Source organism: Mus caroli, unplaced genomic scaffold (genome assembly GCF_978045245.1).
Source record: "Mus caroli unplaced genomic scaffold, Mus_caroli_1 scaffold_13, whole genome shotgun sequence".
Classification (NCBI taxonomy): Eukaryota; Metazoa; Chordata; class Mammalia; order Rodentia; family Muridae; genus Mus; species Mus caroli.
Window position 1 is genome coordinate 64,138,513 of NW_028227268.1, and position 15,622 is coordinate 64,154,134.

General features: G+C 48.5%; 1 protein-coding gene across 1 annotated transcript; it reads right to left on the bottom strand.

Annotated features, from left to right (window-relative positions):
* Nucleotides 1-9,680: 9,680 nt before the first annotated feature.
* On the bottom strand, nt 9,681-15,622 carry Btnl10 (Butyrophilin-like protein 10). The gene is made up of 6 exons (XM_029483219.1): nt 15,449-15,622; nt 14,687-14,773; nt 14,166-14,519; nt 13,153-13,431; nt 11,206-11,388; nt 9,681-10,261 (listed from the first exon to the last, which is right to left on the bottom strand). The coding sequence occupies exons 2-6, from the start codon at nt 14,769-14,771 to the stop codon at nt 9,681-9,683; spliced, it is 1,482 nt and encodes a 493-aa protein (XP_029339079.1). The 5' UTR covers nt 14,772-14,773; nt 15,449-15,622.

Genomic DNA, 15,622 nt, shown 5'->3' on the forward strand with positions numbered 1-15,622 from the left:
TGTCTGAGTAAACACCTCCACCCCCAATGAACACGGATCTGAGACTCAGCAGACTGGATATGTAAAGTGCCTCAAGTTTACACCACAGCTCTGCTGCCAGTTAGTAGCCTGCACTTCACACGTGCTGTCAACAGCACCCTAAATGGCTGCTGCACAGGACACTTCTCAGTCACCCCCCACCCCACATGAAGCTCTACCCTTTTTACCCAGTCATTTCTTAAGATCTCACCTTTCTACTGCTAGCATTTGGAGGAGGGATTTCACGATGATAGCAGAAACCTAAAGGCACACTCCCCAAGATGACATGCTCTGCTCCTCCCCTTCATTGCTGGGTGAATGTCAGCTCTCTGAGCCTGGCAAACTTAGAGGCACAGTGACCCAAGACATCACTCCAGGTCCTCAGGGTAGTGCTTACTTTACTCCATTATAAGATAGGCCAACGGGTTCCTTTGCTAGGGAGGTGAAAGAAAGGTCATGTGGAGAGAAGATGGAACCCATGAGACAGGAGAGATGAGCTGGACTTCATGAGTGGTTCAGGGTACTGTAATTAACTAAAAGTGATGTGTACAAATGGCCTATACAGATGTATCCATCCTTTTGACACTGTCTACACATGAAGTACAATTTGGTGGTGGGCTATATTGATGTGATAAGTATCTCTTGTCTGCACATAAGATGCAGGCAGGATGGATATGGTGAGAGACCATGTCAGCATCAATGGACCCCAAAGGGCTGGTGGTGCTTGTGGGGTGGGAAGTGGAGAAGATTGGGATTTGAGTATTCCAAACTTTGAAAATCAGACAGTTGAGCATGGTGGTGTATGCCTTTAATCCATAGGCAGGTACATCTCAAAAGTGTGAGGGCAGCCTGGTCTACACAGCAAGGTTTAGGTCAGCCAAGGCGGCATAGTAAAAACCTATATCAAATAAACAAAACAAAAACCATCACTAGGCTGTAAGGTTAGAAAAGGTTGGGAGAGCTGGGCATGGCTGAAGCAGGATGCTGAGGCAGGGTTGTGGTCATGTGTTTAAAGACTATGGGGAGAAACAGCAAGTATTTTTGGTTTTGTTGATTTTGCTGGGGTACAAAAAATGAAAACAGCTAGGTTTTAAGGCATATTTCAGTCTGACCTTGCTTAGGTTTCCTGCAACAGTGCTGCCATGTTGGGAACAGTTCGTGGGAGACTTACAAGTGTGCGTGCTAGATAACAGGCCAATACAGCTGCTGGATAAAGAATTACAGGGACTCAGTTCCTGCACATTGCCAGCTGGTCCTAGTACTCTGGTACCAAAGTCCTTATGTGCATAGGTCCTTGTCTATAACCCAGGGACAGACATCTGGTGCTTGACAAATCCTCTAGGTTGCTTCTAATATCTAATAAAATTAGCACTATGGACTAGTTTTATATGGTTTGAGGAAAATGATGAGATCAACAGTATAAAATACATTCTAGATGAGGGGGTTGTTTGGGTTAGTTGGTTGTCCCCACTCCCACCCCCAGTTATTTTTGGTCTCTGAGTCTATAGAGGTTGAACCTATAAGCATGCTGACTGTATTCTAACACGCAAGTCATTTAGTCGGGCCTTGATGATCCAGAGGCTCTCTGGTAGCACCTCCCCTGCAGACTGCCCTTTGGGACTTACTGAGAGGCTCGGGGGTGAAGCCTATGGCATTTCTTCCTTAGTGAAAACTGGCTGTGGCTCTGGCTTCACCCCAGTCACCTCATGGTTAAGGGAGCTGGCTACAGCTGTCTGCAGGCAGGTCAGTTCAAAGGCCACTTCTCACACCCACAAGGTCTGTGCCTCCGGCTGCCCACCTGAGGTGCTTTATTTCCATGAGAGAAATTTAATTTGGAGATGGATAACTGAGTTTGAAACAAAGATTCTCTGTTAAACTGTCATGAAAAGGAATGTGCTGTTAAGGAGATTTAAGGAAACAAACAAGGCTAAGTACTGATAAGATTTTAGAAGGGGAACAGCTACCGATGCATCCCTGCCATTGATACAGCACGCAAGCCAGCCAGGACTGAACTCACAAAACATATAGTCTGGTTTTAGCAAGATTTTATTTTGGGGCGGGACAGGACAAGTTTTTTTGTTTTTTGTTTTTTTCTTTTGACGGGCAGCTTCTGAGTCCCTGTGGTTCCTGTGTAAGGGTTGTATTCTGATGACTAGGGTTTTCTGAATTCTGTCCCCCTGGCCTCAGACTGAACAGCTCTGCAGGCTGGTCAATGCCCCCAGCCTTCTGTCAAACCCCTCTTTCCCTTTACGTGCCCCCCCCCCCCTCATATCCCAGACCTGCTGAGCAGACTGCCTTACAACCAGGTATCTGGTGACCTGTGCTCAACTCACTGCTGGGTCAGGTGGATCAGTAAAAAGGATGGTTTCCTTGGGGCAAGTTAGAGGCCAGCTTGTCCTGGTTCTACAGTTCTTGGATTCTCAGAGCCAAGAAGAGCTAGCTGGAGGAGTTGGTGCAGGCAAAGCATAGCTCCCACCGGCAATCCTAAAGGACATGAGCAAACCTCAGGCTGTGCTGCCCCGGATTCTTTTCGATTTGAGAGAGAGAGAGAGAGAGAGAGAGAGAGAGAGAGAGAGAGAGAGAGACTTTCTCCATTTACTGCTTGCAGGAAGAGGTTCTCTGATTAGAGACTCGAGGTCAACACCATGCTTAATCATAAAGGGTCATGCCTCCCATCCTTTTCAAAGGCCTGCTCTCTTTCCTAAACACGGGTCTACACACTGCCCTGTGAGGGTGGAATATGCACTCCTAAATCTTATTAGTAGGTGTCATGAGGGTGAAGCACCACCTCCTTGTGGACAGCTCTGTGTTCTGGCAAAGAAGAAAGATCATCTGTTATCAGCCAGGGGAAACAAGGATTTCTGAGGGATCAGTGCCTTGAAATAAAACTAGCAGAAGTCAAGCTTATGGAATTCTGCAGTATGCAAATGAGGTGACTTCCTGGGCTCTTCTGATTGGACAAGTCTCCACAGAGCATCCAACGAAAGCCTTTAGGTTGTGGACCACCTTTAGTGTCTGTGGGTGTGCCCATTTAAAAGAGTCAGGGTTGTGTTGTAAGCTGTTCATTTATTTCTGGTGGTCAGCTTGTATCCTTCCTGGATCTCTCGCCCCTTCCTTTCAGTTCCTCTGCTCTGGTGACTCGGGTGCCACAGCTGTCTGCGCTTCCAACCACTTCCTGCCCGGAGGTCTGTGAGCTGTGTGGCTGATCACAGCGCAAGACAGTCTAATCCATCTCTCAGCAGTGCAAGGATGCCCAGAAGGCTACCAGCTGCTGAGGCTTTGTCTACCCTCGGGGGCCCTTCAGTGACTACCAAAGGCTCTTCAGAGATAACCATAGTCCCTGGGTAGCTTAATGGAAAAGCCTTAAAGGACTCCTGACCTGGAACAGAATGGGCAGTCTCCCCCTGGTGGCCTGGCCGAGGCAGTACCGTGCGGCACGTTAGAAAGCCAGGTTTGTCCCAAAACAAAGGGTGGGGTCCCTTCAGCCAGATCTTAGACTCTCCACAGGTTCGGTTGTCTTGACGATTCATTTGGGAGACACTGTCCCCCGGCTTTGACCCCAGCATTTAGGATAGGTCAGCCAAGTCTACAAAGTGAGATCCTATCTCAAATTAAGTAAACAAACCAAACGAACAAAACAAACCAGCAGGCGTCAGTTTCCTGATTTAATTGTATGTTAACCATCCAGCTTCTGCCGAAGAGCAAAGGAACTAGTCCCCGCAAGTGCTTGGCTCAACATCACCGTTTTGATCTGGTGCTCTCCTTGGAGAAAATTTGTACTGTAGTATCTCCATTGCTATTTCATTACATCCACATTAGGATAAAAAAAATTCAACGTGGTGGGTACTTTGCTATGCATACTAGTACTAATATTAATACTAAATACTTTGATTAAAGTATTTGAGTTTTTAGCCCATTTCCATCTATTTGCAAAATTTCAGGAAGATTGTTAATAAGAGGTGGAAGCAAGCGCTCCCCGTATTTACAGCCAGCTGGTTTTCGCCCTCACCTAAAGGTGGTCATTATTTTTGAGAATATTTTTGGTCGATTATTTTACTGATAAATGTGGATCATAGCTAGGCTCCGAGGGGATGGCTCCGTAGTCAAGAGCACTGGCTTCTCTTCCAGAGGACTAGGGTTTGGTTTGTGGCACTCACCTGGGAGACTCACAATATTCTGTATCTATTCTGTATTCAGCTCCAGGAGATCCAGGCTCTCTTCTAGCCTCTGTGAACACTGCATGCACATGGTACACAAGCATACATGCAGGCAGAACAGCTATACACACGCACACACACAAAGTGGTTTGTAGCTCAATCAATGAATTGATGACAACAGAAAAAGATATAGCCTGGATGATGAATATAAATATATATGAACAAAAATGACAAAAAATGTGCTTATATCTTAGCAATTCTTAAAGAACTTGGAATTCTATTCCTCTTCCTATCAGACTTTTCATTAAGAAAGTTTATGAAGCTTGGCTAAGTGAATAATTCTGGAGATCACCCCAACAACCAAGACATCCCTCTCCTCCTCTGCCTCTCCCTCCTCCTCGTATTATATTTTTTTATTTTGTGTGCCCGCGCTATGGTGAGCATGTGGAGGTCAGAGGCAACTCTTGGTAGCGAGTTCTCTCCTTCCCCATGTGGGTCCCAGAGACCGAACTTGGGTCATGAAGCTTGGGTTGTGCCGAGTCATCCTGATAGCCGTGCTTGGGTCTTTCCATACATGCTCTCCCCAGCTCACCGCACACTGGTTTTACTCATGGGTCTCCCAGGAGTGAGAAGATCTTTTAGAATCTTCCTCACATGATTGCCTCCCATGCAGACAAGCCATAGAAAGAAGAAGGGGGGGGGGGGCATCCGAAGACACCATAAGCAAATGTAGCTGGGAAGAGACTCAGAAGAGTTTTAGAGTGAGTGGCCCCTAAAATGGGGAGGGGGTAAACGGGTGCTCACTTCCTCTTTTTCCTTTGTCAGTGATGAAACCAGACAAGATAAACACAGGTTTTAAGCAGCAAGGCAGCATCCCAGCTTGGAAAGGGACTTAGAGGACCTGACCTCAACTTAGATTGGTCACGGGAGTTTTAAAGAAAGAATGGGAGGAGACTGTCAGAAAAGCTCACTAGTTAGAGGCACCTGCCACCAAACCTGAGGGAGTTCAGTCCACGGAGCCCACACTGGAAGGAAAGAACCAACTCCCACAACTTGTCCTCTGACCTTTATATGTGTGACACAGTGTATATATACACACACACACACACTAATTAAGGGAGAATAGGGAAGCAGGATGTGGAATGACTGTATAGCAACAGGATAGGGGAGTGTTGTAAAAGGCCAACGGTCCCATGGGATCCCCTGGGTTTGTTCAGCATTTAGGGATACCATCCTTCTACTTTCCGTGAAGCCTGGGTGAACCGGCCATGGTGGTTAATGTCCCAGCAGAATCGAGCAAAGCAAGGCCCAGTTATTTGGTGACATTTTGTTGCTCTGTGTGTCCACGACAGTGCACTGAAGAAACTGTAAGTAGGTGAAGAGCCCTGCCCACCGATGTGGTTGGCCATTGCCCAGTTGGCTGAGAGCCTCACTGGAGCCTCACTGGGTCGGCAAACAGAAAAGCCTGAGTGCAAACCTCAGTCCTAAACGAACCTGGGCACTCTAGAGGCAGAGGCAGAGGCAGAGGCAGGTGAATGTGAATCGGAGTTCCGGTCCAGCCTGCTTATCCCAACTCGCAAGAGAACAACAGAAAGTCAGACTCTGCCTCCCCTCCCCATTCCGCTGTTGTGTTAGGTACCTTTCAGTTCCTGTGATAAAGCGTCAGGACCAGAAGAAATGGAAGGGCTAAGAGTTTCAGGTGGCGTGTGTGTATTGGCAGGAAAGGCATGGTAGCAGGCAGCTGGGTCCGGCAGCTAAAGGATCCCTTTTCAGCTACACATAGGAAGCAGAGAGGACAAACTGGAAATGGATTGAAGCTATAAGCCCTCAAAGCCTGCCCCAATAACAGAAGTCCTCCATTAAGGCTCCACCCACACAGCTCCACCAAACAGGGACCTAGTGTCCAAGCACATGGGCCAGTGGGGTGTTCCTCATTTAAGCAGTCCCAGATGCACTAGGGGACTTAGAAGTTGTCCTTTACTTTTCTATTGCTAGGATAAAATACCATGACCCAAGGCACTGTGAAAGGTTTCACGCTTACAGGTATAATTCATCATGAAGAGAAATTAGGGCTGAAACTGAAGCAGAAGTCATGAATGGATACTGCTTACTAGATTGTGCTTTCTTATGGCACCCAGGTCCACCTGCTCAGAGATGGCACCGCCCATGTGGACTGGGCTTTCCCACATCCATAATCAAGGAAACGCTCTACAGTCTCACCTACAGGCAGGCTGATGGAAGGATGTTCTCAGCTGGGTCTCTTCCCATAACAACCCTAGCCTGTGTCAAGTTGACAACAGGACAAAAGCCAAACTAGGACAGGAGGAGAGAGAAAAGCTGTTTATTGATTGGATGGTGCAAAGGGGGCAGGTGCCCACTTTGGATTCATCGGGTTGTCTTCCTATGAGCTCCCCAAAAACGTGAGCTAAGAAAGATTCATGTCTCCCAGTTACAGGTATTTTATTATGAAAACAGGAAATTAACACAGAAAAAATTTTAAAAAGTTTATTTTAAATTCCAGAACAGGGAAGAAAGGGTCACTGCAGAGATGTATCACGTAGAACAGGAGAAAATGAAAGTTCTCCACATTGTGGTATCAGTAATACTCCACGATTTAAAAGGACTGACTTCAAAATAAGTCCATCAAGGCAAAATGGAAAATCAAAATAAACTCAAACTCTACAGGGCAAGTGCCTACCTAGAGTGGAACCCTAGACAGGGATCAAGTTCCAACAAGTCCCAGGGAACGTTTACAAAGACTCTAAACTTTTGATGCTGCTGCCATGTGACTGTACACTCTGACCAACATTCCTCGTGTGAGCTCTGCTCACAGGTACCTTAACTGCAGCTGCAAGGAATTCAGTGTCCTGTTCTGGCCTCCACAGGTACACACACACACACACACACACACACACACACACACACACACACACACGAGAGAGAGAGAGAGAGAGAGCGAGACAGAGAGAGAGAGAGAGAGAAAGTTTCGTTTTTTGTTTCCCTGTGTAGCCCTGCCTGTCCTGGAACTCACTCTGTAGACCAGGCTGGCATCGAACTCAGAAATCCGCCTTCCTTTTGAGATAATGCATGTGCCACCTCCTGGTGTACAGGCATGCATGCAGACAAAACACTCATGTACATAAAATACATAAATCTTAAAACAACCAACCAAAAAAAAATTCTCTAGCTAGGCAGTGGTGGCCCACGTCTTTAGTCTCAGAGCTCAAGAGGCAGAGGCAGGTGGTTCTCTGATCTACACATTTTCTATCTGGCCAATTTGTTACATATAAGTATCACACTGATAAAGAAGGAAAAAAAAAAAGTTAAAACTTTATTACCCCAAGGTTGAAAAACTGTAACATGCAGGTGATGAGGTGGGGTGGGGGGGTGGGGTGGGGGACAGTGTGTGTGTGTGCGTGTGTGGTTTATTGGGTCTCATCTCTTCTCCCATTTCTTTCTATATAAATGCCAGCCTCTCTCCAAAGCCCAGCCTAGGGGCTGCCTGTGCTTGTGACATTTCCTTGCTTCTCCACTGACTAACCCCAACTGCTCTTGACTGGGAACCCAAGACACTAGGTGACCTTTGTCTGGGTCTGAGGACCTTTCTCTTGCAAGCCTGTATAGACTACTACAGTCCCTATGGACAATGATCTGCTCATTCCGAGGAGGCTTTCAATGCAAAAGGGGTGCCCACCACTCAGCCAGGACCCTTCAACTCCAACCCACTAGGGTAGGTTCAGTGTCCCCCCAAATATGTGGGAGTCAGGACCTCTCGCATCTGTGACCAGCATCATTTGGAGGAAAAGGTCCTTACAGATGCAGTCAAGTTACAAACCTCTGGGTGGAGCCAGCCGGCATTAACATGGGCTCTGAGTTGGATTGCTAAGAGAAAATTTTTAAGGAGAACCAGAGAAGAGCTGGCCATATGACCACAGGGCCAGCATTTGCAGTGATGTGACTGCCAGCTAAGAGGACTAGACTCCCCCAGACACTGGAAGGGAGGCCTGGTTTTCCCATGCTTTCAGGAGAAGCCAACCCTGACAACACTTCAGTTCAGATTTCTGGTCTCCAGAATGTAGAGGGAAGAGTCACTAGTGGCTTTTAGGCCAGAGCTCTTAACCTAAAAGCCCCAGGCCCCTTGGAGTGGGGTCCTGATTACCCCCAGATCAATCACACCAACAATCCCTGCTTGAACTTGCAACAAACAGCAAGAGGGAATGTTGGGTCTGCAGGATGGTGAGACTCTGTTTCTCTTGGGGCCACCAGCTTCGCAGCACTAGACAGAGCGTTTTCCTCAGTCCCTATGGAACAGGCACCATGGAGCAGCACCCACTCCCTGGGCTCTTTCCTCCTGCTGCCGCAGTCTTGGAGTGGAAGATTCTCAGGTAGCCGAGAGCTGGGTCCAGCACTTGTGTTCTCAAGGGTCCATTAAAACCCACTTCTCATCTGTTTTCTCTTTCAACATGGATGTGGTTTCTGTCCTCACTGAACTCTGACCAAAGTCTTAGGAATCTTGGGATCTTTGCCTTTGTGTGACTTGAACTAGTCTGTCACAGTGAGTGAAAGAAAGAGATTTAGGTAGAAATAGATTGGAGGAGGAAGAAAAGAAACAAGGGAAGGGAGAGGGACTGGAGAGATGGTTCTATGATTAAGAGCCCTGGCTGCTGTTGCAGAAGAATGGAGTTTCATTCCCAGCATCCTCTGTCAACGCACAAACTCTCTAACTCCAGTTCCAAGGGATCGGATGCTATCCTCTGGCCTCTGTGGGCACCGTACTTGTGTGCGCAGACACACACACATCCACATAATGCAAAATAATAAAATCATTTAACAGAAGGAAAGAAGGTGGGAAGGAGGGAGAGGAAAGAGAGGAAGTGGACAGGTGAGAGATGAACTAGATGGAGGGAGAGTGAGAAGGGAGGGTACGACTGTTATTTACTGTGCAACCACAACACACCCACCACTGGACTGGATGGTCTACATACATACATACATACATACATACATACATACATACATACACTCTAAGTGCATGGCAGGAATACCCCCTGGTGTGCTGATTGTATAGTTTGCCTCACTGAGAGAGGGCAGCCATAGTAAAGAAGGCAACATAGGAGATTCCCAGGATTCTCACTTGGCAGGAACCACTTTCTAGGTCCCAGAGGCTACAAATATGAGACCAGGGCATTGCTGGTCTCCTTGGCTAGTGAGTGGCATCTCTCCGAGTCCTACTCTTCCTTCTTATAAGAGTACCAGATCTATGAGGTTAAGGTACATAAATGACTCCCCTTATCCACAATCTTTTTCAATGTCTCATCTCCAAATTACAATGCCTTCAGAAATCCCTGACCCCGGTGAGTGGTGTCAGCATTTGGCACAGAAATTTGGCAGGGGGAGCATAGCCAGCCCCTGGTGTCTCATCATATTTTTATATAGGAATGGGATAGATCGTGCCAGGAGTTAGGAGGCACAAGAAGGCAGGAGCTTTCCTCTCTTAAGGACATCTCAGGAGTCCCCAGGGAGGCCGGGATCTCCAGAAGATTCTGTGTCTTCTTTGGTCTCTGTGACCACCGAGCAGATGGTTAGGGGTCTGGGGTCATGGGTCCAGAGGCAGAAGAATGGCTGCAGGGGACCAGAAAAGGAGAACCCAGAGAACACATAGATCAGAGAGCCATTGGTTGAATTATAAAAGGAGATGTGCCCTGCCTCAAAGTCTAAGAGGATGCCCACCCGCCGGAGGGGCTCTGGAGGAGACAGGCAAGTCCGGGGGTAGGAGAGGGCTTGGAGTTTCTTCTTGTAAAACTCTAGTGCCCAGAGGCCATGCTGGGGTGACTTGGGGATCCTTCCTTCTCGTACCAAACTCTCTAGACACACACCCAGAATCCAGGCCCTTCTGTCCCCAACCTCAACTTCCCAGTAATGTCTCCCTGCCTCAAATCGCTCTTGAGCCAGGATGCAGGGGTCCTGGTTAAATCTCCTGGAACTGGGGTACACATCCTGGTCAAATAGCAGCCGCTTCACGCTTTTCTGATCTTCAGACACCATGAGTTTGGGACTGGCAGTTTCAGGGTCCAGGGACAGACTCACTGTAGAGAGAAGAAAGTGACAGGTATCCCCATGCCTTCTTTTGGCCTCTTGGCCCTGTGGGGATGAAGGATTCAAGCTCTGTCTCCTATCTGAAGCTTTCCCCATCCATCTCTAGCCATCATTCACTGTCTCCATTTACCTTGCTCTCCATGCCTCAGGCAATGAGGGAGGCAGGGATGAGGGATACTTGAAGAGGTGTGAGCACAGCCTGAGACAGCTCCTAGTGTGCACTAAACCCAGGCCAGAGGCCAGGCTCTGTGCGGGAGAGACAGAGACAGAGAGGAACTAACTAACACAGAGACAATCTCCAGCAGAGAGAAGACTTGGAACCCCAGATGTGGGCTTTTCTGTGGGTTGCATGTGGCTGCCATGTGCCCTCAGGTTTTGTGTGTTAGAAGCCTGGTCTTCAGTGTGAGCAGTAAGGGGTGGGGAAACTTCAGAGGTGGAGCTTTGTCCAAGGTGATGCATTCATGGGAACACCATTCAGTTCTCTGAGGACCCTGGGTAGTTCCCATATGTCCTCAAATTCCTTGTTTCTTCTGTCTTGCTATCTACCATGATATGACACAGCCAAGGGGCCCTCACCATATGAACCACCTGATCTTGGGAATTTAGGCCCCCAAATGTGAGCTAAATAAACATTCCTTTACGAATCACCCAGCTTCAGGCATTTTGTTTCAGTAGTGGGAAAAGGACTCAAGCTTTAAGCGCTTGTCTATCCATTGCCCAGAAGGTGGCCCTGTAGTCTGCGCAGAATTAACTTGTGAGAAATAATTCACCAAGGCCTCTCTCGGTGGTGAAGGGTTTTCCCTGGGTGGGTTGTAGCTGGGAAATCCCCACTAGCCATTCATTCTGTCCCTGCTGTGTTGGGTGACACAAAGACAACGCCTCAGAGCAGAGCCTGGCGTGCAGGTCTCTGGTGTGACGGTCAGGCCCCACTCACCGTGGAAGAGCCCGGCCTCATCACGGGCTCCTGGATCCTCCTCTTCTTGATTTGTTTTATGCTCTTCTTTGTGACATTTCCCAAAGGCACAGGCTATTGCTGCTGAGACCAGCCCTAGAGCGGTGAGGATCAAAGGCAGAGCTGGTCCGCTTTCCGTGGACAGAGGCCTTCTGGACAGGGAGGCTAAGGAGATTCCAAAGGCATCAAGAATAAAACAGGAGGGGATCGTCTTTGTTAGACATGCGTATACACACACACACACACACACACACACACACACACACACACCATTCCAAAGTCAAGGAATACAATTTTTGGTAGACCTTTCTAAAGAGGGTTCAGAAAAAAATGAGTTGTCTCCCAATACTCAGCGCTACAGCTTGAGGGTTTGTGTACCCCAAAACACTGAGATCCCAGTCTCTTAGATGATGGTGCAGGTAGGCTATGGGAGGTGGGACAGTCCTGAGGGTGGAGCCTCATGACTGCATGGTTATTGTGAGTTCCAGGCCAGTCAGGGTTACATAGTGATAAGCTTAAAAACAAACAAACAAACAAACAAACAAACAAAAAAGTTGAAAAGCAAAGGATTATAAAGAAATAAAAATTTACATGATAAGCTACATCTAATCTTTAGTAGCTAACTAGGTAAACTAACTGTCATCTATCCAGACAGTGGGATAGTTATTCAGCCCCCAACAGAAATGATTTATAGGCTTGGTGGTTTGAGTGAGAATGGCCCCCATAAGCTCAGATGTTTCAGTGCTTGGTCCCAGTTAATGGGACTGTTTGAGAAGGATTAGATATAGTCTTGTTGAAGGCCATGTGTCACTGGGGATGGGCTTGGAGTTTTCAAAAGCCCATGCCAGGCCCAGTGTCTCTCTCTCAGCCTGCAACTGGGGTTCTCAGCTACTTCTCCAGCACCATTTCTGCCTGCTTGCCTGCCTGCCTGCCTGCCTGCCTGCCTGCCTGCCTGCCTGCCTGCCACCATGGTTCCTGCCATGATGATAATGGACTAACCCTCTGAAACTGTAAGCCAGCCCCCAACTAAATGCTTACTTCTGTAAGTGGCTTTGGCCATGGTGCCTTTTCAGTATCTACCAGGCAAAGCTGAATCATGGAAAGGCAAAACCATGCAAAGAAAGAAAAGAAAAAAAGGTCCGGTTCTCCAGGCATTAAGTGGGAAGAGGGAATGTAGTGGACTTACAGGCATTGTGCAGTACCAATGAACAGATAACCACTCTCCCATGTCCACACCCCGAGCACCCAGCACTGGCGAGCCCTACATACTTGCTGCTGAGCCTGATTGCTCTTGCCTGTTCATTCCTGTCATGCTCCCTTTCTGGGAGTTCATAACTGAGAGCGTTGTGACCATGAGATGAGGTGTATTGAAGACTCAGGAGCTGGAGAGACATTTCAGTGGCTAGGAGCTCTGCTGCACTTCCTGAGGAACCCTGATCCCATTTCCCACACCCACATGGCGGCTCACAGCGACCATCTGTAACTCCAGTTCCAAGGATACTGCAGACACACACTGTACTTACATGCAGTCAGTATAACACTCATATACATAAAATAAAAATATTTTTTAAAGAAAAAGTCTATGCATTTTCTGATTTAATTTGCCATCAACTAAAACTTCTCTAAAAACAAAACAAAACAAAACAAACAAACAAACAAACAAACAAAAAACCCCAATAACAACAACCAAGATCCATTTAAAAACATCGACAGCAACAGAAAAGCCAGTATCAGGGTGAATCTTTCTTGCTTCCCTAGTAGATCTCCCTGCATCCCTATCCCTGCATCGTCTTGGAAACCAATATCCCTACGACCCTCTTGGCCAGGCTGAAGGGAAGATCTTCTCTGGCTCTGCCTGCATGGCCTTCTCCTAACATCCCTGGCACCCAGGGCCAGGTTCTGCTGTCTTTGAACTGAGTAGCTACTCACCCAGCAGGTAAGTCTCGGTCACCTTCTCTGGGAGGAGGGGATTGGAGATGGAGCAAGTCAGGCCCCCCACAGCCGTATCTTGGGGAGTCACAATGGATAGCAGGGCCACGAGGCCAGTGCTGGCTGAAACTGAGAAGTGACTCTCAGCAGACACTGGTTGTCCTTTAAGGTCCAGCCACTCCACCTTGGGCTCGGGGTACCAGCCTGCTGAGGTGCACTCGGCCCGGATGCCTTTGTCCTGGGTGTCAGTCACACGGATTCTGGGGGACGAGCCCCGTCCTGGAGGAAGGAAGAGATAGCAGCTCAGATCCTGCAGCTACAGTTGGTGGGAAGGGATGGCTTGCAGGTGTTAAGTAGGTTCTATGAATCTGCATGGACCACATCAGTGTGATGACATTACTAATGCAATACCTTCATCCCAAATAAAACAGTTGAGAGAAATGGGGGTGGGGTTAAGAAAGAAAAAAAAAACCCAAAGCTTCCTACTGTTAGAATGAGGAAGGAGCTGGGGTCTGTCACCTAGGAAACCTTCTCCATAGCCCCAAACAACCCCAGTCTCTCTCCTGTCTCCCTCCTGTCTCTCACTTTCTCCACTCTCAGCAGTTTCAGCCTCTTTGCCATTCTCCCCGTTTCTCTTTGTTATCTCTCCTGGCTCCTGCCTTCCCTCTGTTCTCTTCTTCACTTTATTTCTGTCTCCTGTTCACTGTCTTCCCGTTTCTCCCTCTCAGTCTCTTTCCTTCCACTTCCCCCAGCTGTTCCCATGCCTTGACCCCCTCCCCCACATCTGTGCTCTCTTTCTGGTACAAGGGTGTGAGGAAGGAAAGGCAGACAGGAACTACACCATACACAGAGCTTGCGGGGAAAACAGCTTTGCCTAGAAGCAGGTGTCACCAAAGCCTCTGCAGCCTTAGGACTCAGGGCTCTGGGGACCAAGGTCTGGAATCCTGGCTGACGCTGAGAGAAGCTGAGGAGTAGAAACACCCCCCCCCACACACACACACACGAAACCTCACCTGCCACCTTCAGCCACAGGGTGGCCTGGCTGTGGGATGTGTACTCCTTAAACACACAGTGATAAGTCCCGTTGTCAAACACTGTGATGTTGTGGATCTTCACAGCGGCCTCTCCCCTGGCCACATGGCTGCCATTGAATGAGGTCCTTCCCTTATATTCCGTCATCTGCTCGTCATACACATCCTCCCCATTCTTGTACACGTGCACAACTGATGAGGGCTTGTCCCTGTACCACCTCAGCTCCATGCCCTCAGCGCTGATGTTGAGTGACAGTTTGCAGGGCAACTCTTTGTCTTGACCAACTATGGCCAGAAGTGGGTGGGGAGGTCCAAGGACCAGGAAATCTGATTTTCCTTAGAGATGCAAAGGGAAGGACTAGGTTAGGTCACAGGCAGGAGGCAGGGGCTCCCCTTGTGCCCCCATTTTCCTCTTTGAGAGTTCCCTTAAGCCCCAAGCTTTGTTGGAAGCCCCAAACTGACGCTGGGCGCTCCTAGGGTCAGAAAAGGGAGGGGCGTCCTACCGTTCCCAGAAGTCAGGAGTTGCAGGAGGATGAAGCTGACCAAGATGCTTGGCAGAATAACATCTCCAGGGTGTGCCCTTGCCATATCTATTGGGGACACACAGAATTAGATACACATTAGTTATGGTGAGAGAGAAGCTAGGGATCTAATAGGAGAATGGAGAAACAGCTTAAAGGAGAGAGCTGCTTGTTCACCTACCACATGAGTTCTTAGTCCTAGTAACAGGGTTGTTCCGCACAGACCCCACCTGCAGAATCCCGCGGCTGGCCCTGTGTGTGAGTGAGGCTCCCTCCACCACCCACTCCTGTGTGACTTTATACCCAAGCTCCTGCCCTTTGCAGGCACATGGAGAAAAACTAGCTCCAGTAGGCAACTCTCGGGTCATCAGAACCCTGTGACACCCTCCACTGTCTAACTGCCCTGAGACAGTTAGCAGAACCCTCCAGCTAGGGTTAGAGGACACAGCTCCCTCCTCAGCAGGATGAGGACCTCCCCCCCCCCCCCAACTCAGGAATTTAGGGTAGTTAGCACAATCTGTTTGGAGAGTGTGTTTTGGTAACTGGGGGCCAGTTCCAAAAAGCCCTTCCTGGTACAGCCTTAGGCTGCCCTTCATATCTAGTGTGTCCTGTAGGCAAGGGCTCTTGTGTGGCTCCATCTTGGCTTACTAGGACAGCCACAGGTTCTCCCTGCCCATTGAGCATGTGGAGACGTCCAACCCAAAATATGGAGGAGTGCCATTAAAGAGGAAAACACTCACTTACCTCTGAGCCGGCTGCCTGCTTTCCAGGTTCTGCTGACTTTGAGGGAGTCAGAGTTGGTTTGGTTCCCTGAGAATTTCAGATTGGCAGGGCACAAGCCAAGTGATCAAGCCTTGTCTCCCAGCGATATGAGAGGGGAGCCTAGAAACTGAAGAATAGACAAGCTCACCAGCTTCT

Excerpts from the sequence above, each read along its gene's own strand:
- Btnl10 (XM_029483219.1), bottom strand. The coding sequence starts at position 14,771 with ATGGCAAGGGCACACCCTGGAGATGTTATTCTGCCAAGCATCTTGGTC. Across the intron at positions 14,520-14,686 it reads ACTCCTGACTTCTGGGAACG|GAAAATCAGATTTCCTGGTC; the intron begins GTAGGACGCCCC and ends TGCATCTCTAAG. Across the intron at positions 11,389-13,152 it reads GACCGAGACTTACCTGCTGG|CCTCCCTGTCCAGAAGGCCT; the intron begins GTGAGTAGCTAC and ends GAATCTCCTTAG.